The sequence below is a fragment of the Leuciscus leuciscus genome, assembly GCF_965113295.1.
Source record: "Leuciscus leuciscus genome assembly, chromosome: 20".
Classification (NCBI taxonomy): domain Eukaryota; kingdom Metazoa; phylum Chordata; class Actinopteri; order Cypriniformes; family Leuciscidae; genus Leuciscus; species Leuciscus leuciscus.
Window position 1 is genome coordinate 23776922 of NC_138744.1, and position 26044 is coordinate 23802965.

General features: G+C 40.0%; 1 protein-coding gene across 1 annotated transcript in view; it reads right to left on the reverse strand.

Annotated features, from left to right (window-relative positions):
- Nucleotides 1–26044, reverse strand: part of ulk4 (unc-51 like kinase 4) — a 321586-nt gene that overhangs the window by 157795 nt on the left and 137747 nt on the right. The window contains exons 23-24 of the mRNA XM_082150256.1: nt 19502–19635; nt 18985–19106 (exon numbers count right to left, since the gene is read on the reverse strand). Of these exons, the coding sequence (XP_082006382.1) occupies nt 18985–19106; nt 19502–19635 (256 nt within the window). The remainder of the gene's footprint in view (nt 1–18984; nt 19107–19501; nt 19636–26044) is intronic.

Sequence of the window (26044 nt, forward strand, 5' to 3'; positions counted from 1 at the left end):
CTGTAAAAAAAATTAATATTATTACAATTCAAAAGAACTGTTTTCTATTTTAATATATTTTGAGGATGATGGCAAAGCTAAAATTTCAGCAGCCATTACCCCAGACTTAAGTGTCACACGATCCTTCAGAAATCATTATGATATGCTAAACATTATACATTTTGAAAACAGTTGTGCTGCCTGATATTTTTGTGGAAACCATGATACATTTTTCAGTATTCTTTGATGAAGAGAAAGTAAAAAACAAAACAACAACATATATTTAATAGAGTGCAAAGGTCTTTACAGCCATTTTAAAGCAATTTAAAATAATAATTTATGCATGTATATATATATATATATATATATATATATATATATATATATATATATATATATATATATATATATTAGTGATGCACGATATATCGGCCGCCGATATGGTCATTTTTTTACACATCGGTATCGTTCCGATATCAAAACAGGGCCGATGTGAATAATCATTCCTGTGTATTTGACGTGTAAAGTTGAAGATGAAGTTGACATCGCGATCTCTGCAGTATGAACACGCCTGAGAGAAATGAACACGCCTGAGAGAAATGCACATTTCATAAGGATGACATTAGCAGAGAACAGTCTGTTTTCTTTCGTTTTGAATTGCTCTGTATAGCTTTCTATATTATGTCTCAGGTCTGTGAGGCAAGCAGGCTATACGCTGAGTTTCGGTTCATTTATGAGATGAGCTCCAGATTCACGCGCCGTTGCCTCCGTGTCGTGATTAAATATTTTCTACTATATTTACTTCTTATTTATTAAATCTAGGTAATTGGTTAATGAAACATTGATCAAAATTAAGATACAATTAATACAAAACGAAATTAAATTTAAAGACAGGCTTTGTGCTTTCTGTTTGAGGTCTCTGTGAAAGTTTTAAAGTAGTCTTTTAGAGCCGCTTTCAGAGCACTCACGTCCGTAATGGAGAACTGTCCGTCTGTAACATTGTTTTTTGTGTGTGTGAAATTTATTTCTAAATAAATGCGACTTATATGCTATGTTTTTTTCCTCTTCATGACACATTTTTTGACTGATCGTTTTTTGACTCGTAGATATTCTAATATATTGCTTGATATTTGATACCCGTTCGAATTAGATTTTTCCCAAAAGTGACAGCACGTGTGATTTGTGGATTACTGATAAGCGCGAGTGGAGAAACAGGCGTTTATATATTCATTCTCAGTGTTGAGAAACGTATAGCCTTCATGTGTTACGTTATTGTGTTAATAATAACGAAAGTAGCCTACTTAATTGTGTTACATATTTATTTTGTATGAAAACTAGCGCGTTCGTTACTTATGGATTAAAAAGTACCGTTGTATCAGTGCTGAGAGCTCTCTCTCACAAACACGGACGCGCGGACACAGAGAGAGAAGATAATTGTAAAATGAAAATTGACGGGCTAAGTTTAAATTTTGTTCTTGCTTGTTTGTTTTTTTCTGTCAAAATGTCAGAAAGCATTTTGTATTATCCATCCTTGTTTTTAAAATTCGTTAAATGACGGACGTTTTACTGTTAACACAGCCCTCATTATATGTCGGATTCCTCTAACTTATACTTGATATTATTTTTAGAATAAGTGATTCGTTATGCTATTATTGGACTCCTGTCTATTCATTGTCAACTGTTTTCTATAAATATTTGGCTACAGTGGCGGCTCCAGAGATTTTCTGTTGCAGGTGCTATGGGGATGCTCAACACTTAAGAGAAGGTGCTTTGAATTTTGGGGCGTTTCATTATGGAGGTCGCATCGGACCACCATAATGAAACGTCATCATGAACAACACCATGAAAGTATAAACATGCGTACACGCCCGCATTAACTATACTCGTTCCGCGACTATAAGCATATACTGTATATATATGTAAAAGTATTCAACGCAAGGGCTATAGACAGGGACGCAACTACCCAGTGTCAGAGGGGTATGCAGCAACAGTTTTGGCAATCATCAATCTGGTGCACTTTGAGAGTTAAAAATTAACCCTCTGAGGTCGAGAAACGCGCCGACGCGTTTTGCTGGATTTTTTTCACATAGCAGCAACATAAACTTAAATTACTCCGTCATTTATGGTTATACAGAAAAAAGAAATATAAAAAAATAATCTGTGATATTTCTACTTTTGTATGTGTCCACTTACAATCAAATCAAAACATTGTGCTTTTGTAAAATAAAGAAAATAAACAGGGTGTGCGTTCTGCCTCTCCGTCGCGGTGAACTTTTTTTCTTGAGCACGTCTATAAACTGAAACAAAACTCAGCGAATACTTCTCACACATTTATGAGCCATATACCTTTATACACATTTAAGTGTGTACTTTTAAATGATCGGATTCAAACTGAAAACAAATATTCTCTGTTTAAGTCATTTGTATAAAACCAACAGGATGTCCAGTATCTCAAACGCTTGCTAATTACTTTTTAATTCGACACGCCCACTCGCGCAAAAGAGATTCACATGCAAATCTCCACATGGGACGCGAACGCCCTCGTTACCTCAAACACAAAACACCAAAAAACTTCACAAGTCTCTGCTTTTCGTCGAGTTTGGAAGACACGTCTGAGCTTACATTGGATTTACCCCCAGAAGAAGAAGAACGCGATTTGAAGACAAGAAAGATGTAACGTAAGAAATTCTTACTTATTCGTTTATGGTATTGTTGCATAAACTTCACATTGCAGTTGAACTGTTGCTAGATATATGGTGAATATTATACTATTTAGACCCGTGTTTACTGTTAAATACTGTTTGTGGATATCTGCTCAAACATAGATATGTATAACCATAATGTTTAATATTTTGGAGCGCGATGGCGTTTGAATGTATCATATTTTGGAGCGCGCTGTGGGTTTGAATGTGTCATATTTTGGAGCGCGCTGTGGGTTTTAATGTATCATATTTTGGAGCGCGATTGCGTTTGAAAGGAAAAATGCACCAAACATTAGGCTTTATGTTTTTACTATTATCTCATTTCATATCATCATAACGAATGGAAACATTTGAAGTAACATATGATAATCAATATATTTTTCTCTAGCGTAGTTGTTCTTGAAATCTTTTGGAAGATTTAATTTATTGTTATTATTATATTATGCAGCACTGCGTAGCCTATGCCTACAAGGCACAACAAACCTGGTGTTCATTATATATTGTTGGAAACGTGTGTGTGTGTGTGTATTCTGTGAATTTTAAAAAGAAATTTTAACCAGAAAAATCTAAAATCTATTCCCAAAATCGTGCAGCCCTATAGTTTCTCTTGATATCAGTATGTTCACAGTTTTTTCTTTTTTTTTTTTTCTTTCAGGGACCAGATGCAACTGAGTCCTGCTGACTTCAAAATTCACATGAGTCTCTGTACATGAACATGGTAAAGTGAAAATCAAACACCTTGGAAATGAAAGGTATGTACAATGTTTTTAGGAATGGCACAAAGGTCTCTGTCTTTGGATCATTGTTTTCAATGTGCTCTTTTGTCATTTGTATTTTTGGATTGTGTTGTGAATAAATCCAAACAATCTAAAAGCCATTCTTTTTTAAATCTCCTCATTCTTTGTGCAAGGTTGCTCTGAATGACAGGGCCTGATCGCTCCTAATAGGGCAGTTAGGGGAGTGTCTTTGTCTTTCTCAGGTGTTGAATGCTTACATATTCAAGAAATGATCACGCCTCTTCGCATATGGCTCTTCACACAAAACACGTCTTAGAAAATTTAAATCAATATATTGTCTTATCTGAATGAGCAGTCAGGGTGATTTTCACATAGTTTTGGAGCAAATATTCTAGGCTATGTCATACAATTTTCAAAAGTCTTGTGAAGAAATAATCAGTATGGGTTTCATGGCCTTATTTCAGTGAGAATTTTTTTTTGTATTTTCACAAACCACGCATAAATGTCATTATCTCAAAACTACAAACTTTTACATACATGCTGCTGATATATTATTGTAGCAGAGTTTGTGCTGAATACAGTGTAATTAGACTTTAGCCATGAAAATGTCACTAGTAACAGAAAAAAACACAAATGTCAGAGCATGTCAGAACACCTCCAGGGCCCAGAAAACAGCTCAGACCTCAGAGGGTTAAAAGCTCAAAGAAACAAAGAAAAATTCAAAACTCTTTTAGTTGTCAGTCTACATTACACTACATAATAATAATAGTTATAATATTAATCCCATGATAGTAATAGCCATATATTGTAAAACAAATGCACTGAAAAATAAAGGAAACGAATTCATAATTAGTTTTGTACTAATTTCTATACTTGAAATAGAAATAGAAATATACTTCACATTAAAGATGTGATTGGGCCAGCCCAGTGTCAATCAAGAAAAGAACCAATGGGCCGCTGATCTACGTGTTTCATGGGGTGTCAGAAAAAAACTAACGCTGACTTTTTTTGACCAATGCATTACACCGGCACTAGTAACCCATGCGACGCCAATTAAACAAAACGAATGGGCCACCGATGAACGAGTTTTATGGGCCGTTAAGACAAAAAAAAAGTATGAGATGTATCGGCCCAAAAAGCACGTCGGCCCACCGGGAATCTCCCGGTAGTCCCGATGGCCAGTAGCCTACATGCCTGGACGTCACACTTTAAATCCTACCAACCTGTTGCCTTTCACCATCCACTTATTTAGCTGCTGTCGCATCAAGTGACATGTCATCTCCTTTTCCCTCTTTCTTTTTCTATTTTTAGTCCCCGACAGCTTTTTTTCTATATCCATCTTTTTCGACGACAACTCACTAACGTTACTCGTTCCTGCTCGCTCAGCGCTCACGGCGCCCGCGCCCGCCTGCGCGCGTCCGCTCGCGATTTTTAAATTATTATTTAATTCCTATTTTTAACAACATGAAAAAGACTATTCAAACATGACATTAAAATATAAATATAAAAAAATTACAGACATTTCTTGGGGGTGCTGGGCAGGTGCTATGGCTATTATATGGGGAGCTACAGCACCACCTAGCTCCTCCCTGGCGCCGCCACTGATTGGCTAATATTTATTCAGCTAATGTGTGTCCTGTTTAAAATGTGCAATGTTCAAACACAAAGACAGCACGTCACAAATAGAAGCCCTTTTCCCTGTGGTATTTAGTATCATATTTGGATATTGGAATAATAAATTAAGTAGCCTATCTTATTTGTACACAATGTTCCTATTTTTTTTTATTTTTTTTACTGTTTTCTAGGGGTTTCTTAATTTTAGACAAGTTGACCAGCACACATTATATGCAATGCAATATAATGCATGTGTGTCGTCCCCAGGAATTCAGGTCACACTATCCTTTATAAAAATGTATTTTTATATAAATATTAATTTTTTCTTCTGAAAATCTGATGACATATTTTGCACACAGGTAAAAGTGCCCAATATCAGTCATTTCTAAAATAAAAAAAAATAAAAATAGCTTTGGAAAATAGCTCTTTATTTGATTATCATAAAAATGAGTTTTCTATTCATGGGTTTCATCAGGTCCCTTTCCACAGGTGTATTAATCAAGCACAATGCAGTCTGCATTCATAATCTAGATGCTTGATTTTATACACCTGTGGAAAGGGACCTGATGAAACCCATGAATACAGAGATATCGACATCGGTAAATATCGGTATCGGCCATAACAGCAATATTAATATCGGTATCGGCCACAATTTTCACATCGGTGCATCACTAATATATATATATATATATATATATATATATATATATATATATATATATATATATATATATATATATATATATATATATAGGGGTGCAACGGATCAAAAAACTCACGGTTCGGATCGTTTCTCGGATCAGAGTCACGGATCGGATCATTTTTCGGATCAAAAAAAAAAAAAAAGACAAGACAAATAAACACAAGTTTTGTCTTTTTGTTTATTAACATTTTTAAAATATTAAATTAAAATATATAAAATCAACAGTGGGTGTGCGACGGGTTCATTCCATGAAGCGTGACTATAAACACACTGATAGCGTTTGTGATGGCTTTAGCCCGGTCTGATTGTGCAACGTTGAGCTCCTGTCAGTGAAACACTGAGGTGATGTCGCTTCAAATGCGTGGCCATGCTTGATGTGTTTCCACGGATGTCCCGATACTACTTTTTCACTTCCGATACGATACCGATGCCGCAGCATATCGGCTATTTGCCGATACCGATATCAATCCGATATTTTTATTTTATTCTTGAACTAATACTACTAATAATAAAATATATGGAAGCACTTTGCTCAATTAGCCACATAAAAACATCTCACTCAAATGGAGAACAAATACTTCTCCAGTATATAGTCCACAACAACAGTTGATAATGAAAGACTGTCACCCTTTATTCAAATGACCTTGAGATATGTTTGGTAATTGTAGGCTACCTGAATGAATTTAAAATTAATTTGCTATATTTCAGATCAATATATTTGTTTCCTTAAAATTTTAATTAACTTTAACGTTATTCTCATCTGAATTATAAATCATTTATTTCTGTATAAAATGATACTACCATTAAAAACACATTTGATTTTCTTTTTTAATCAATGTAGAATGTGTAACTTCAAAATAAACAGATTACTCTGTTTGAGGACAAGAAATGAAAACCAATGCAATATAATGTCCAAAAGATGAGATAATTTTTGCTTTTAAACAGCGTGTGTGTGTGTGTGTGTGTGTGTGATTGTTCGATCGCGCCCGTGCCTCTCTCTCTTTCTCTCTCTCTCTCTCTCTCTCTCTCTCTCTCTCTCTCTCTCTCTCTCTCTCTCTTTTTCTCTCTCTCTCTCTCTCTCTCTCTCTCTGTCTGACACACACACACACACACACATTCCAGCATACATCGCAGCCTGTTCATTTTGCCGCGTTCATATTTTTTACAGTCTATGGTTCACACCATACGCGAATAGAGAGTCAAATTCGCGTCTAGTTCGATGCTTGAACAGCTTGAATCCTTTCGCGCGTCCAAAGCGAATAGGACGCGCCGCGCGCGTATAATGATAAAGCGAGCGTTTGAAGCGAAATAGACGCGTGTTCCAGGGAAGCCAAAATGCTCCCATACAGGGGATTTATATGACGCGGGGCGTTCAAGCTCCTCCGTTCCTCCGCTCGCCATGACCACGCTGTGTGTGGACTGAACATGCGCACAACTTTTTTTTTTTTTCATAAATTAATCCGCGGATCACGTGTGTGCCGAACCGAAGATATTGATCCGAACGGATCACGGATCAATGATGATCCGTTGCACCACTAATATATATATATATAAACTGGACCAAAGTTAATTTTTATGAAAAAAAAAGGGGAAAAAAAGACAATCCAGTGTGTAGTTCTTCCATGGAAGCGCTCACTGGAGCAGCCTGGCAACTGTTTCATAGCAGGTAAAAAAATAAAAATAAAAAATAAAAACCAAGAAGAAGAAGAAGCAGAAAAAAAAGAAAAAAAACACATCTCCCAGAAATTGTCAGCCACAGCCAGTAAGATTGAGGCTGACAATTTGGACAAATATTTGCCATATTTGAGTACAATAAGCATTAGATGGCCAGTGAGCGGTCAATTTGTGGATGTGCTCTCTGAGGCTGGCACTACACCAACACAACTCACTGTGAGGACCATTAAAGCAGACAGACACTGGTAACTGCCTATTACCACTCTAACAGCCCACTGCAGCTCTGTGTTAATGGACATCAGTGTATCCTCCTCAGATGAGTTAATGACAGTGGAACTATCAGACAGACAGCTCTATCAGCTCCGACCCCTTCAAATGAGACGACTCAATCTGCCACTGAGTCTCCATGGCAAATCCTGGCCAAATGTAAAAGTCTATTTAATCAGCAGAGAGACTCATCAACTCTGCACACTGACAAACATCTTTCTCTGTGAACACCAGATCCCTTCATATTAATTTTGGCGTGACTGAGTGTGTCAGAAGTAAATCCAATTTTGCACTGTGTGACAACTGGTAATAATCTTGTGTATGTATATGTGTGTGTGCGTGTGGGTGAATGTGTGCATTAAAGCTGCACCGAAAAGCTATTTAATAGATCATTCTGACACAGACAGTGATTACACACAGCGCGTGACAGGCAGGTACAGCACATCCTTCCTTTATTTTCTGTGCAGATGAAGACGTTTAATAAAGTGAGTAAAAGAGTCTGGAAAGTTTATTTTGTAGTTAGTTTAAAAGTCACAAAATGATTCACAAATTTACTCTATTCAGACTATACCTATACCATACCATATCATACTATGCCATTTTGCTCTACGCTACTCTACGCTCGCTACTCTAGACTTTATATATATAAAGACAGTGCACTCATATTACTATAAATGGGGGAAAGTGCAACACGCAATATGGTGGAATAAGTCCCACCTTCTAAATAAAAGAGCCAATCACTGATTAATAAAGTCATTGTGTGACTGCAGCTGCCGTAAGAAGCTATAGAAACAGTCCGTGTTGGGACTCCGAATGCGCATTGGCTGGTCCAACCTGAAAAATGCAGTTTTTTTTATCATGATTTGAGCGTTTTTAACATGAGTTGAGACCGTTGTTGTCAGATTTCATTGGTGATTTCAAATATGAAATTTAATCGTAAGCTTAGTGAACAGCTTTGGAGAATTTAATGGTACCCCATTCAAAGAGATAGGAGCTCGCACTTGCATGACTGAAATAGCTGCCCGAGAGGCATTTCAAAGATGGCCGCCGAGTGAAATGACTTGCCTTAAAGCGACTTTAGCAGCTTTTCCACCGTCGGGCCGAACGGTTCTAAGAATGGTAAGGAACGGTTCTAGTTGTATTTCCTGGTAGGGCACGGGACAATTACAAATCATTTTCGGCCTGAAATTCTCAGCCCGGTTGGCTAACCGTGATAAACAGTGCTGGTAGAATGCGTGTAATTGTCGTTGCAACTCAGGATTTGTCACTTGTCTGTTGCCTGGCTACCAGTTTCTCAGTAGCTGGCTAAGCACACTATTTGACCGATATAAACACAAATTAATAATAATAAATTAAAAGTATAGTAAAGTATAGTAAAATATACGATCATATTCCAAAACATGTTCGATTTTACATCTCATATCGTCTGTAAACAGTTGCGTTACCAAGACAACGACTGCGCATTACATTACATTCCAAAAAGCTCCGTTATCCCACAGTGGAAAATTAAAACATATCCGTGCTGGCTGGCCTGGATCGGCACAGAATGGAACGGTTAAGCAAAGAGAACGGTTTAGCCTGATGGTGGAAAATTGGCTCTTGACTATACTATACTATACTCTACGATACAGCACTTATTCAAAATGTTACTTCTTGACATACAAGCCAATGCTGGTCCAGCTTTTCCAATTCATAAAACAGTAGGCAAAAACTACCCTGATGACTACTTTCGGCAAGATTCTGAAGTGCACATCCTATGGACACTTTATTATCCTATCAAGCCAAGGGAGAGGACTTGTGAATGCATGAATTTCTTTTTTTTTTCAGAACCAGTTCAGTGCAAACTCCTCCCCACAGCAGATTCTAAAGATTTCATGGGTCAACAGTGCTGACTGCCTACACAATGCTACATACATATATCATTTCACATTCACAATATATTTACCTATGCAGAGATTACGTGATTTCAGTTGCAGCCAGAGGAATCCTTAGTTGCATTTTTATAAAAAAAATTTTCAAGCCTAAGATCACATCCAAAGTCCAAATGTAAACCAAGATCTACCACTTGCAAAAAAATATGAAAAAACAAGTGGCTGAGCTGTAAAACCTTGTTTATACTCGACGCGTCCGCATGAGCGCGAAGGTAATACAAAACTAATATCCGTCTGCTCGGGCAGATTCAGCTCAAAGTCGTGCATCTTCGGATGCGGAGGCGCGCGCGCGGCAAAATGACGTCATTGTGACAGCGCGCGCGCCTCCGCATCCGAAGATGCACGACTTTGAGCCGAATCTGCCCGAGCAGACGGATATTAGTACATCTCATCACACCGGCACCCAGTTTGCGCGTCTAAATCAGTTGTATGGTCTGGTGTTCAGTCTAAAACAAAACAGTTGCGTCAAGTATAAATGCCTCGTCTGTTTGGGGAGGTGCGCGCGCAGTCAGCGGAGGCTCGCGCTCCGGTGCCAGGCGAAAGTATAAACAAGGTTTAAGTCAGCGGTTGTTTTACAGACATTAATATAAGGCGCCAGATCCATATATAAGGCGCTCCGGATTATAAGGCGCACTGTCGTTTTTTGAAAAAATTAAAGGCTTTTAAGTGCGCCTTATAGTGCGGAAAATACGGTAGTGCAAAGAGCCTGTGCAAAATCAGTTCCCTTTCAAGGCGGTCACTTCGACATTACGTCACTGACGTATATGGGAACTCCCTTCCTTCTCCGTTTTCACTGAAATCTTATAGGCTAACGCCAGCTGGAGACAGTTGGCCAATTGACGCGAAACATGCAAATGCTGACTGGACCGCGGGCAGTATAAATAGCATGGGCGCGACAATTACGTCAGAATCTCTTTCTTCACGCTAGAAGTCTTATCTGAAGTCATCGTGGAAGTTGCAATAGAGGTTACTCACCATGTTTCCTCCCCGCATCCGATGGCTGCTACATGCCAGATATGTGCGGGTCCTATTGACTCGCTCTACCCTAACAAGGATCAACTGAGGCCGCACTCGCGGACGACAGGCAATGTGCCGGACAGTGCGTGCCCTCAGGGGAATAAACCCGGGCATCAGCGGGGATGAGGCCCACTGCCGCCAGCAGGCCGCTGGTGGGCCCTCTCCTGCCCAAAGACGAGTTAGCGCTGCCCGTCGCCACTCCGGTCCTTTTCGCGTGCTCGCTAGAAGGACTCGACGCGATAGGCTCTGTGGAGGATACTTAGCCCGGTATCTCAGCCAGGCTACTTCAAGAAAGACTCCGTCTTCCACGACGTCCTATGGATAGTCATGCGCAAAGACGCGCGTCTAGAGGGATGAGGCACAGGCCATGGCTCCGTGTCTAAAAGGCGCAAAGTGCGGATGCTATGAGTCTCTTGACGCCCCAATCTGACAAAAGTGCACAACCGCAATTCGGTGAGTGTTTACCCCTTCTAACGTTAGTCAGTTTTGACTACGGGGTTGCGCAGTCGTTACCGCTTATGCTGTTGACGCTGGGCCTACGTAACATTACATATTGATGTGCTTACAGCTTATGTTGTCAGGCTGCCCTGTATCCTTCAGTGCAACTGGCCATTCTGATTTAACTACGTATTCACAGTTGTTGTCGCTACGCCACTGAAGCTGTGTTTATGTACACATTGCACACTGATATGTGCTATGATTTGTGCCGTTATATTGCCCTGTATCCTTCAGTGCAACTGGCCATTCTGATTTAACTACGTATTCACAGTTGTTGTCGCTACGCCACTGACGCTATGTTTATGTACACACTGCACACCGATATGTGCTATGATTTGTGCCGTTATGTTGCCCTGTATCCTTCAGTGCAACTGGCCATTCTGATTTAACTACGTATTCACAGTTGTTGTCGCTGACGCTGTGACGCTGACGCTGTGTTTATGTGCACACTGCACACTGATATGTGCTATGATTTGTGCCGTTATATTGCCCTGTATCCTTCAGTGCAACTGGCCATTCTGATTTAACTACGTATTCACAGTTGTTGTCGCTACGCCACTGACGCTGTGTTTATGTACACACTGCACACTGATATGTGCTATGATTTGTGCCGTTATATTGCCCTGTATCCTTCAGTGCAACTGGCCATTCTGATTTAACTACGTATTCACAGTTGTTGTCGCTGACGCTGTGACGCTGACGCTGTGTTTATGTGCACACTGCACACTGATATGTGCTATGATTTGTGCCGTTATATTGCCCTGTATCCTTCAGTGCAACTGGCCATTCTGATTTAACTACGTATTCACAGTTGTTGTCGCTACGCCACTGACGCTGTGTTTATGTACACACTGCACACTGATATGTGCTATGATTTGTGCCGTTATATTGCCCTGTTTCCTTCAGTGCAAATGGCTATTCTGATTACCACGTATTCACAGTTGTTGTGCGATGCCACTGACGCTGTGTTTATGTACCTGATTGTGTGTATTATGCTTATGCCACGATATTGCCCTGTTTCCTGCAGTGCAACTGGCTATTCTGATTACTACGTATTCACAGTTGTTGCGCGATGCAACTGACGCTGCGTTACGTACACACTACACACTGTTATGTGTATGATTTATGCCACTTATATTGCCCTGTATTTCAGTGCAAATGGCTATTCTGATTACTACGCAGTACGTATTCACAGTTGCTGCGCGATGCAACTTGCGCTGTGTTACGTACACACTACACACTGATATGTGTATGAATTTTGCCGTTGTATATTGCCCTGTATCCTTCAGTGCAAATGGCTATTCTGATTACTACGTATTCACAGTTGTTGCGCGATGCAACTGACGCTGTGTTATGTACACTCCGCACTCTGTTATGTGTAATGATTTATGCCATTATATATTGCCCTGTGTCATTCAGTGCAAATGGCTATTCTGATTACTACGCAGTGCGTATTCACAGTTGTCGTGCGATGCAACTGACGCTGCGTTACGTACACACTACACACTGATATGTGTATGAATTTTGCCGTTGTATATTGCCCTGTATCCTTCAGTGCAAATGGCTATTCTGATTACTACGCAGTACGTATTCACAGTTGTCGTGCGACGCAACTGACGCTGTGTTTACGTACACACTACACACTGTTATGTGTATGAATTTTGCCGTTGTATATTGCCCTGTATCCTTCAGTGCAAATGGCTATTCTGATTACTACGTATTCACAGTTGTTGTGCGATGCAACTAACGCTGTGTTACGTACTCTGTTATGTGTAATGATTTATGCCATTATATATTGCCCTGTGTCATTCAGTGCAAATGGCTATTCTGATTACTACGCAGTGCGTATTCACAGTTGTCGTGCGATGCAACTGACGCTGTGCACACACTACGCACTGATATGTGTTACGATTACGCCGCTATATATTGCCCTGTATCCTTCAGTGCAACTGGCTACCCTGATTACTGTGTATTCACAGTTGTTGTGCGATGCCACTGACGCTGTGTTATGTACATTGATATACGTGTCTATGATGTATGCCGTTATATATTGCCCTGTATCCTCAGTGCAACCGGCTATTCTGATAACTACGTATTCACAGTCGATGTCGCTATGCCTCTGACGCTGTGGTTTTTGTACACAAAATGTAACTATGCTTATGCATAGTCTCAGTCGTCGCTACGGCGACTTGCGCTGCATCTGTGTACACACGGAAGCGTTATGCTGTTATGTTGCCCTTCAACGTAACTGACCATTGTGTTGAACTGAGCATATTCATGCAGTTTCGGTCGCTTCAGCGACTTGCGCTGCATTATACACACAGATGTTTAAAATGTGCACTCTGATGTGTTATGCTGTTATGTTGCCCTCTATCCTTCAGTGCAACAACCAGCTATCCTATCTACTGTGCATATTCACAGTTCTGTCGCTACGGCGACTACACTGCACTTATGTACGTACAAGGACGTGTTTTTGCTATTTGTTGCCCTGTTTCCTTCAGTGCAAAACTAGCTATCCTAATCTAACCGTGCATGTTCACAGTTTCTGGATGTAGGTACGTACACGGATGTGTTATGCTGTAATGCTGCCCCATTTCCTTGTTGCAGCTAGCCATCCTGATCTAACTGTACATCTCAGTTCTGTCTCTACACAGTTTCGGTCGCTACGGCGACTTACGCTGCGTTTATGTACATACATGGACGCGCTACAGCGACCGATGCTGTTACGTACATGGGCTACGCTGTTATGTTGCCCTGTTTCCTTCAGTGCAACTGGCTATTGTGTGTTAACTCGTTTACTCACAGTTGTAGCTACGGCTACGACTGTGTTTGTGTACTTACTGAGGTGCTATGCTATTATGGGGATATTATCTAACTGCGTATATTCACAGTTGTTGTCGCTACGGCCACTAGCACTGTGTTTATGTACATTCAGTTATGTGTTGGTTTGCACTTCTGTGCATCGGCTTAGAACATTGGCTATGTTCTACAAGGGAGTGTCAGTTCCTCGTGACCCCCTTACTAGCCTATCATCCCCAAGCTGTGAAACCTTCTTGTGTGTCCGCTGCTGGGTCCATAGTTGAGCAAGACACTTACACTATCAAGTGTTGGGAGCTCTCTTGAGATGGCCTTAATTCACCTGCTCTCGCCCCAGTGAAGCACGTTGGAGACCTACGCTCATTCTAAGCGAATGATGTTGCATTGTCTCGGACCTGGTGACTGCAGCGTCACTCTCCGTCCGATACCAAGCTGCGTTCCGAAGTCGCTTACACCGTTCAGAGCACAGATTGATCCCTGCCCGCCTTATCTGCTGAGCCGTCAGCCTCGCATGATGCCGATGCTCAGAGTGCTGTTGGCCCTGTAAGGGCTTTGCGGATGTACGTGGATCACTAGGCAGCAGTCTGACCAGCTGTTTGTGTGCTTGATGGATGGTACTAGGGACGTGCTGTTATACTGAGACTTTCTCACTGAATTCGACGCTTTCAATGTTGGCTATGCCTATGGGATTTAGGTATGCTGGCTGTCTTCTCAGAACACGTTCGCCAGGGTTTCAAGTTTGATGCACTGCCTATAGCGTCGTGGGTTCGGTGAGTTTTATTAATGTACTCATGAACTGTTACCACCAGCTGTGCAGTAGTCTGCATTATGCAGAGTTACCATTGCTGCTAACTCTGTGTTATGACTATAATGTTACATAGCTGTTTCCGCATTACGCAGTAGTTTTCAATTCCTGTTAACTCTGTGTATGGCTATAAGGTTATGCAGCTGTCACCGCTATTGCCGTCGACACTGTGTTAACTCTTGTGCTCGAGTGCTTATGGTGTTGTGCTGCCCTCTCCAGTGCAGTCTTCGCTTCATTGCATTGGATATGCAACTTGGTAAGGTCGGAGCAGACGTTCTTGGTCTAGTTTCGCCTATCAGTTTCGAGTGCTCCTAGCGGCGCTGCTGGCTTAGAACTGTTGTCTCTCGTGGGAGTGTAGCTTGACCCCGTTCTGGGCTTATCTTCACTGCGCTCACGGCGGGATTCTATACAGTTCCCATATACGTCAGTGACGTAATGTCGAAGTGACCGCCTTGAAAGGGAACGTCTCCGGTTACTATCGTAACCTCGGTTCCCTGAGAGGCGGGAACGAGACATTACGTCAGCCGCCGTGCTCGCCGTTTGATCAGCTGTGCTAGCGTTCAGTCTTGATTCTGACGTAATTGTCGCGCCCATGCTATTTATACTGCCCGCGGTCCAGTCAGCATTTGCATGTTTCGCGTCAATTGGCCAACTGTCTCCAGCTGGCGTTAGCCTATAAGATTTCAGTGAAAACGGAGAAGGAAGGGAGTTCCCATATACGTCAGTGACGTAATGTCTCGTTCCCGCCTCTCAGGGAACCGAGGTTACGATAGTAACCGGAGACGTTTTTGTGTGTGTTTTTGGTAATTGTTGGTTCGGTGTGTTTGAGTGCTCATTGTTACAATTACACAGAAAAAGTTCAGTGACATTTCTATTTGTGCATGGTAGAAAGCAAAATACTGATACTGACATAATGACATACAATACATATGGAAAACTGAACTACACGATTGAGGGAGCAGGCTACACAGTGAACTCTGAGAAAACGCTACGCCTGAGCAAACAGTTTGTGAATAGGCTACTACAAATGATGGCCGTGAAAGAGACTGTGAACGCATTGAATAGGATATGTTTAGTTGGTGAATAGCATAGGCTACTATTACACAGTAGCGATAACGTTAAGCGCACTAGAATAAAATATAATATTCAGAAATAAACAGTGTAGCTGACCTAGAGATTCAGTTAACATCCACAAATGAAGAAGCGCGATGCTTCAGGGAGCAGGCTACACAGTGAACTCAGAGAAAACGCTACACTTGAGCAAACAGTTTGTGAATAGGCTACTACAAATGATGGCCGTGAATAAATATAATATTCAGAAGTAAACAGTGTAGCTGACTTAAAGGTACAATATGCAAGAATTTTTGCCGCTAGAGGGCGCTACATTCCAAACAACAACAACGGCGTAGCTTGATGACGATGTGAAGGAGCGTGGAATGATGGGAACTGTCGTTTTAAACTCCACCGTGGATGTAAATCAGTCAGACGGGAATCGAAAAATCATGTTCATGGATGAGGCTAAGTTCTATTTTTATAAATGTTGCGTTTAATGACATGCTTTTTGTGGCGAGGGGGGCGTGGTTCAGCGCGGTCTGTGATGGGAGAGAAAAGAGACGAGCAAGTAGGTCAAGTGCAAATGCACCTGTGTCTTATTGCAGTGATCGGCGTGGAGAGACCGCTTATAAGCCGCGCTGGAACGAGAGAGAGACTGGAGAGAAAATTGGACGCAGAGGAAGAAAACCGGTGGATCCAAGCTCCCATTTTTGAACTGTTTTGTGCCGTCGCGGTTGCCACAGTGAATGCGCGTTGTGCGCGGCTTTTGTTTGTTTTGCTTTATTTTAATAAAGTACGAGTCCCAGTCACGACGACGCGTCTTCTTCCTTCCTGACTCTTAAACCTCATCACACTTTTATTTCATTAAAATGAATTAACCGCAAGAAAAGTAAGGTTTAATACTTCATAGATGTTACTGTATTTGTTGAATTCATTGTTGTGATAACGCTGCGCAGTTTTACATGTTCTAAACAATTGTTGTAAAAGTACATTCGAACATGCCCACATCATTTGCCAAAATACTGATTAATCTTTATGTATAACACATGCTATGTTTATTTACATGGCCATAAACACCAGACGTGATAAACAATGTCAATAAACTAAACACAAATCTAAAGCAATAATACTTTCCTTACATAAATATAACTATTACCGAATGCTACATTTGGAAAATATAAAATTAAGCATGCTTTGTCGACAGAACCAGCTGCAATCGGTAAAGAATAATTGTGTCCCATAACGACTGCAAGAAACAAGCTAAAGTTTGTAGCTTGATAGACGCTACAACTACAACTTTCGCATTTGTCCAGGACTCCACGCAGTACGAGCGGAAACCGAGGGTGACGCGGATATGACGCAATTGACTGGCGACTCCCAGCTCACCCCTGCTCTAACGCCCCGTTTCCTTGGTTAAAATCGCAATTTTCTCACGATTTAAAAATAGTTGGAAACATTTGGGATATTGTAAGTAATCAACTTAACAAAATATATAACACTGGCCTTGAGATTTTGGGATATTTTAATGCAAAATTCTTACATATTGTACCTTTAATGTTTAGCTGACAGTGTTTATGTCAGAATGTTTATTTTTAAACCACAACCCTCTAATATCAGAATGTTTATTTTTAAACCACAACCTTCTAAGTGCTTCTTTTACCGATATATTTACCGATATCTTTTGCATTTCTAATCCAAACAACGTCAAACTTGGCACTGCACTTACGCGTGCCCGTAGCAAGACACCTGTCAAGTTTGAAATCCATCGGACAAACGGTTCGAGAGATATGCGAATAACAGACACACAGACAGACAGACAGACAGAAAGACACACAGACAGACAGACGTTTCTGTAATTTATAGATAGATAGATATTGTATTTAAAGGTGCAGTAAGTGACTTCTGAGAAACACTGTTGATAATTAACCAAAATAAATGCTCTGCCCCCAAAATGCACAAACATCTTTATTACAGATGAAGTAAAGCAAAATAATGCTTTGCGAAAAATAAAGCGAAGATGACAAGCGAACGACAAAGAAGAACAAAAAAAATTAAGAGTTGGTTGTTAGTCGCCAGCAGCACACCAACTCCAGACAAACAAAGACACTCAATATTACAACAACAGCATATCCTGATTCTGTGAAACATAGCAAAACCAATGTAACTCGTGTATGGAGCAGAAACAACGCAAAATCAGCGTCCGTTTTCAGGTCTTCCCACTTAGGTCTCTCCAGCGCTGGAAAGCTTTTCTAATATTAACGTGGGCCCTAAAGCTCTTGCCTGATTGTAACACTTTATTTCCCAGTGATATTCCTCTGATCATTTCTCTTTTATAATGTCTCTCGGCCATCTCTCTTTCTAGTCTTTCTTCAAATATCCCTCTTGCTCACTCTCTCTCCTCTCCACTGAGTGTACATGTCCCCTACTGCTGATTGGCTACAAGTGTGTTGTGATGCTCAGTACGACACACTTAAAAAAAAAAAAAAAAAAAAAAAATTCTGCTTACTGCACCTTTAATATTGTATATATGCTGTCAAAAATTGCTTTACACGTTTGAGTATTTTGATCAGTTTAACATAGCAACACATTGCTCAAACAATAGTACTAATTTTGGGTGGGACAACCAGTTTGTTTGGCCAATGCCAGATGGGAAGTATTTGAGAAACCTGTTTTCATTCATTTTGAAATTTTGAAAAAAACACAAGTGGCCCAGAAATCACACAAGACAGAGGAAACTGGGCTAAGATGTTCTAGCACAGGGGTGTCAAATCCAGCTCCTGGAGGGTCACTGTCCTGCAGAATTCAGCTCCAATCCCAATTAAACACACCTGAACCAGCTAATCAAGGTCTCACTAGGCATACTAGAAACTTCCAGGCAGGAGTGTAGAGGCAAGTTGGAGCTAAACTCTGCAGGACAGTGGCCCTCCAGGACAGAGTTTGAACACCCCTGTTCTAGGATGTTCTGATCTAACCAAAGGGGTACTTGGCCTTAACAGATTGTGAACCTCTGAGCAAAAATCTAACAATGACATTAAACGCGTTTATATGTGAAATAAGGTATTATCTATTGCACCACAAGGTAGGTCTCTACAGTTTTTTTTTAAGGTTGTCCTGTCCTTCAGGAGATCGAAAACCCAAAATAATTAGCAAATAGGTAAATATAGTAAGACCTGACACAGACACACACCTGTGATGTGAGCAGATGCAGCACCACAGCCATCATGGGGAGGTTCTGCTTCAGCTGACGGGACTGTGTAGGAGAGGGGTGCTTCCTTCCCACAATGTTGCATAACACGGACAGGATGTCATCTACAGAGAGCCCACATAAACAGAGACAGTGAGAAATCAGCCAATCACAAACAAACCATCCTATTTAGTCCGGGTAGGTGGTCAGGGGCGTGAGCAGGTGCGTCTCAGTGTTGGGACGAAACCCGCATAAAGAACTAAACCTGTTTGGACCGGTTTAATAGGGGTGCGGTGGTGTGTAGCGGCACTGATTCACAAATGAAAAAGGAGGAACAGATCGATAACTGAGAGCCTACTCACGTATTCAATCAGAAAGGTAATTAAAGAGAGGCCAATCAAATTGGATGTTCAATCTTATTGCCCCTTCTTTGTTTTGCCCATTTCACTCTGTTCCATCTCGGGTGAATTCTTTGCGTTCCCTTTTCCCTCTTTTTTTGGGTGTATTGTGATTGATTTACCCAGGATGGCTGGCAGTTCGTGCACGGTGTGACGGATGAAGAGGGTCAGGCATTTTGACAGGTATTCATTGCCGCTTTGTTGCTCCTTTCCTGGCGTGGCCTTTCGGACGTCTCTTTCAATGTACATCACCAGCCTGAGAGAAGGGTTGGCAAAACATTATTATTCATCTGCAGACACCCAGACCAAACAGAAGGAGAGAGAGAGAGCTGAAACACAGTGGGGAGAGGATAGAGGTTTTTTAATCAATTACACTCAACAGCTGGAGGGGTGACAGAATGGAGATGAAATGGTGTTGATCCTGAAACAATATCAGGAAGGGAATGAGGTCTGTCTGCCTGACTGAAAGGACCAGAGAAAAACAAGATGCATCTGGAATGGAATTGAATTTGAAGTGTATAAGGTACACAAATTGGCGGCTGAATTAGAGATGAATGAATGTGACTTGATTCAAACATGCAAACCGACATATTAGGATTGATTAATGTGGTCGGAGTACGAAGAACAATCTTAGTAAAAGCATGGATGACATCTCCTGGGATTCTGGGAATTGCCTTGGATCTAAAATTATGATACCAGCCCCATTTTTGGGGTGGAATTTTTCTTTTATTTCTATGGGTGTTTGGTCTCAATAATAATAATAATAATAATAATAATAACAACTTTCGTAAAAAAAAAAAATAAAATAAAAATAAAAAACATAAAACATTATTTCACACATAATTTTTTTTCCACCAAAAATGTCCAGCAGTTTATATTTATAGACTATCAATTATTTTCTTCTTCTCAACAGTGTCATTTCAACTACATCTGAAATCATGTATTGTATTTAAACACTTTTTGCTAAAGTTAATTTGATATGTTTTTACATTAATATATACAATGAAATATACATCTCATATATACATAACACACAATCATTATTGTATTTTTATTTTTGTTATTTGTACTTTTATTTATTGTTAATTAATTGTAATTGTTATTATTAATATTATTTTATTTTATGCACAATGTGATAAAATGTACCACCTTAATGGAAATGAAAATACAAACCAATCTTAACTAATGATTTTGGTTGAAAAAAAAAATCAGTTTGTCAAATTGGTTTATGTATATTCCATTCTTTGTTTAGATTACCATAGTCTGAAACGTTTAATACTAATTAATAATTTAAGTACGTACTTTAGAATGGATTATCATATTTTAAGATTGGAAGTCTGGGTCTTTGACAAGGGTAAAATAATTCAATCTGATACAATAAGAATGCAATAATTCCAAAGAATTCCATAAATACAGCATATTTTGCAAACGCCCCTTTCGCATGTCTCACCTCCCCCACCTCAAACATCACAAATACAGCTCTTACAAGTGCATGTGAAGGCTCAACAGGTAAAAGTGGGCTATTGTCAATAACAGTTCCAACATATTAGGAATACTTTTAGCTGTGTTGCTATGGCCTCGTTCAGACTGTCAGTCCAAATCCGATTTGTGTCTCCAATTGGAATCTGATCTAAAATGATTGATGTCCACACTGTGTAGATCCGATTTTCGTGTACATGCAGCTCTTCTGTTTTCCGTAATATCTGCATTGGTTTCTATGGCAATGCCGTCGCGTTGGACTATGCGTCTTCTGAGGCAGATATGTAGGGCTTTTTTTTTCGCTGTCCTCTCCGGTTTGAAAATATGTCTCCGTTAGGCTATATTTTCATTTTCTGCTCATCCGGCACTTTGCAACAACACCGCATTGTTTCGGCAGCGACTTTCAACATGTTTCCTATAACAACGTCTGACGTTTATGTTTTACGTGGCGTGAGAAAGTCACATAAACGATCGGGTTTCATGTGATTTTTAAGCGTTCACACTATCTAAATCTGATCGGATTCCAATCGGATTTGCATAAAAAAAGCGGATTTGGACTGACAGTCTAAACTTTTGAGGCTGTCTACACCGGACACATCAAAGTAAACACTATAAACTGGAACATTTGACTTTCCGAATGGTTGCATAGTAGCATGTTGCATCCAACACACTATTCACTTTGACGTGTTCATGACCTGTTTCATATTTGAAGGTCTAAATGCAGTGAAATTGTGCTTGCGCTCCTGTACCCCAAGCTGAATTTCTTTTCCCATGTAACACATCAACCATGGTCCCAGAGTGGCAAAACACCCTCTGGCTCAGCCTGCTACAGTAGCCACGCCTCAAACTCACGCTATTGGTCGAGCTGGAAAAAGATTGACAGATCTGAGTGAACCGCTCTCAATGTTTAGATGGTGCCTGGGAGGCTCAATCTTTACACTTTTGGCGGAGAAAAACCAATGAATGACATTCTAATAGTAGTCAATGAACAATAAACTGGGTCAAGAGAATGTATTTTAACATAAAACATCTTACATACTTCACCTTTAAGAATAAGCAACAGTAATAGTGATGCTTGCCTTAGCAAATATCATAAATTAATACGTAACACTTGGCATTAGAGTGTTAATGACAAAAGAGTATTGCAACACAACACTATTGATTCAGCCTCACCTCTAGTATCTCAAACTAATCAATTCACTAAAAACAACAGATGTGTCTCATGAGAGAAGTAGCTAACATGTAATATTCATGATATAGTAATTTATGTCATGGACACAGTAAATAATACGAATAAGAAAATAGATGATAAAACTCATGCAGAATATAAGGTCATTCTCAATAAATTGCTGCTCATTGTAGTGTCTATTCTGATTTATACAGTACAAATTAAAGAAAGAGTGAGGCAAAAAAAATATATATAATAATTTCTGTAATTTACTCATCATCGCGTTTTTACAAACCCGAAGGACCAAATAGTAATTATTCACTAAAAACCTTTTCTTTTTCATACCTTTTAAATTTAATTTGTGCCTTAAACTCACTGCACTGTGATTAATTACAAGATATATGAGAATCAGCAGCAAATGGCATTTCCAATGTTAAACATGCCATGTCTTTACACACCAAGTATAACTATGACATTTGAGAGTTATGGCAAGATTTTTGGTGAATAATGACTTAAATTTAGATCTGTTCCTCATACAGAGCAATCGTATGGCTTTACAAGATTTGGAATATCGTGCATAAAGATGCGGTCACATTGACAAAATTTCAGCGACCCCCAACATTTTTTAAAAGTAATTTATGAAGCTCTGCTCACAAAGACATCACTTTCGAACCAAGCAGCTTTCTGTTACCAATTTAAGCGAAATCTGCATCAGGAACTTGTTTGTCCTCATGCGAAACTGCAGATTGCGCAGAATCCTATTGATATGAATTGTACAGAGCAAAGGTAAATGTGACCGCAACTTAAGTCACATAGGCTTTTATGATTTTTATTTTTGTATTATTATTTGTATGTGTCAGTCACTCGAGAGACCCTTTTATTATATAGACATTATGGTAACACTACGATAAGGTTCCATTTGTTAACATTAGTTAATTCATTAGTTAACATGAACTAACAATGAAAAATACTTCTAAAGCATTTATCAATTTTAGTTAATGTTAAAGCTGCAGTCCGTAGCTTTTTTGGGTTAAAAAATTATCCAAAATAAATGTGTGAGCAAGTACATAACCAGCCAGTGTTCAAAACTATCTGCTTGCCTTAGCTCGATTCAAAATGGTAAGCTTGTAATAATGTTTTTAATTCCAGTGGTACTGGTGGATTTCTGCGGGAAATTCGAGCATGTCTTTGCGTCATTACGTCACATCTGTACACATAAAGAAGGAGTCTCGGCTAGTAGGCTATATTGCGTGTGAGGATGATGGAGGTGGAGATTTATAGCCTTTTCTCGCAGCACTTGATATAATTAAACGTATCAATTTGATGGCGGATCCAGAAAGCTTCAAACGACAATCAACAGTGACAATTGGAGATTCACCCGAACAAACGCGAAAGACTTTGGAGAAAACAACCGGCCCATGCGAAAACAAGGATAAATATCGGAAGGACATTAAATGTAGTCACGCAATGCTGATGTTGTTAACATTAACAATTTGAGAACAAAGTATAATTTGCACGGTTTGACATGATATGATAAGCAATCGTTAGATTTAATCAGCGCGATTTACTGCAATGCTTTTTTCCCCTTAGTTGGTCAGAACAAAAGTGGATGTTACTTACTTCTTCAGACGACATTTTACGGTGAAAATTTTTATGTTGGTCATACTTCCAAAAAGTAGAATCTGTGATCGCGAATGACAGGATCCACACCACCAGCGCGGTGATTGACAGCCGCACATTCTCCTCAAAACATTGGATTGATCCGCGCTGTGCCATGCCGAGTTATTTGCGGAATTTGATAATTCCCCAAATAACTGCAATAGCAGATTTCGAACAGAGATGGCGACAAAGAGGAAAAGCTACGGACTGCAGCTTTAATTTCAACATTTACTAATAAAGTATTACAATCAAAAGTTGGACGTTAATATTATATAATGGACCTGAGTTAACATGAACTAACAATGAACAGTTAACTAACATTAACAAAGATTAATAAATACTGTTACAAATGCATTACTCATTGTTAGTTAATGCCAGTGTTGTAGTCGAGTCACCAATTGTCGAGTCCGAGTCAAGTCTCGAGTCCCCGTGTTCGAGTCCGAGTCCAAGTCCGAGTCACCAAAGAAGAGACCGAGTCGAGTCCGAGTCGAGTCACCATTACCTGAGTTCGAGTCCGAGTCGAGTCTCGAGTCCCCAGTGTTCGAGTCCGAGTCGAGTCATCAAGGTTGAGTCTGTGTTATATTTCAAGACTGCCAACATTTCTCTACTCTGGCACCTTTAAAGAGCTGATATAATTATAAAAGAGGGTCTACATTAAACAAAAATGACACCACTGTGTTGACAATTATAAATAATAAATACAATATAAATAAATATAAATAAAAAATTTGATTTCAATAATGTAGGCTATTAGTAGGCTAAATGTTGAAATTAACATTAACAATGCTGTAGAAGTGCAGTTTATTAATAGTAGCCTAAATGTTAACTAATGTAGTTAACTAGAGTTTAATAAATGGAACATATTGTAAAGTGTTACCGATTTGTTATACACCGATTCAGACGTCTCGTGAGTTCGTTGTTGGACAGATGGTCAGTTGTTTTAACCATTCATTAAAGTGAATCGTTCAAAGGAGTCATTAGTTCGCGAATCGGACGTGTCATTAATGGACGTGTAGCCTATACGGCACGCCTTGTGTGATTATCTCGGCAGTTTAGGACAGGACAAGATTTGTGTCAACACAGAAAACATTTCATCACTAGATAGGTCTTTTCGTTTATTGAAATTGTGGCTAATGTCAGCTGAATGTGCGGAACGCTTTTCAGAGAAGATAAGGCAAACGTTTTTTGTTTTTTTTTCAGCACAATTCACACCTCGCGGTAATTCAGGAGAAAAAAATCTCTGAATGATCTACGTGAAACTTCGGTCTTCCGACCTTTTACTATCGTGTCAATTGATTTTGATTAATATGTGTGAGGAGGGAGCACCGCTCGTGTTGTTTGAAGACGGTGAGAGCGCGCGCGCGGCTGGGGCTTTCTCTCTGCTCGTTCATATATGCAGGAAAAAAAGAGATCCCGTCCGGTCTTGGAGCCCAAAACAGGAAAAGTGTAACATCTTATATCAAATTTTAAATCCTATTTAGTCAGAAACTTCATCCAACGTCATTCATTTGATGAATGCTCAAGTCCGATTTTATATCCTCGAGTCCGAGTCCAAGAACGAGTCATCAGTCCGCGAGTCCAAGTCAAGTCACGAGTCCTGAGAATAGAGTCTCGAGTCGGACTCGAGTCCAGAGAATAGGGACTCGAGTCGGACTCGAGTCCGAGTCCAGGACTCGAGTACTCCATCACTGGTTAATGCATTAACCAATGTTAACTAATGGGACCTAGCCTAATTGTAAAGTGTTATCAATGATTACATAGCAGTGTAAACATTTGGCTCGACATCAAGTCTATCCAGACGCACGGTGTAGTACTCAAATTAATTGTAGGACCTAAGATGTTCTAAGATCATTCAGTTACAATTCTTACACTAAAAAGGTGCAGCTCTGCCAACAGTGCAGATGTCTTTAAAAATAGCTTGTCAAGAGCAACTTCTCCTCTCCTCTGCTGTAAGTAAGAGAAATGAGATTGTGAGAGGGTGAGATCTACGGCACCAGCAGTGGAAGCCTGTCTCTGCCCTCAAGCCCATGCTAATTAAGAAACACTGTTAATTAACTTGTTTGCAACCATCACTGCACACTTCTATACAATCTGTGCCTCAACATTTCCCCGTAAGCGAGTCAGTTCCTCCCAGCCCCTCGTAACACACAAACTGGCACACACAAAAACACACATACACACACACATTTCTGCTGAGGCGCGTCTCTCAAATTAGACACGGATGAAAAAGCAAACAGTGAGAAAATTGCACAGAGCCCAGCAGTGTGGGAAGGAAATGCACCCAGCAATTATACCAGAGGCTGAAAGTAAGTTTGAACAGAGGACTAGAGGGAACACACTGGATTAAACTCCAATGAGA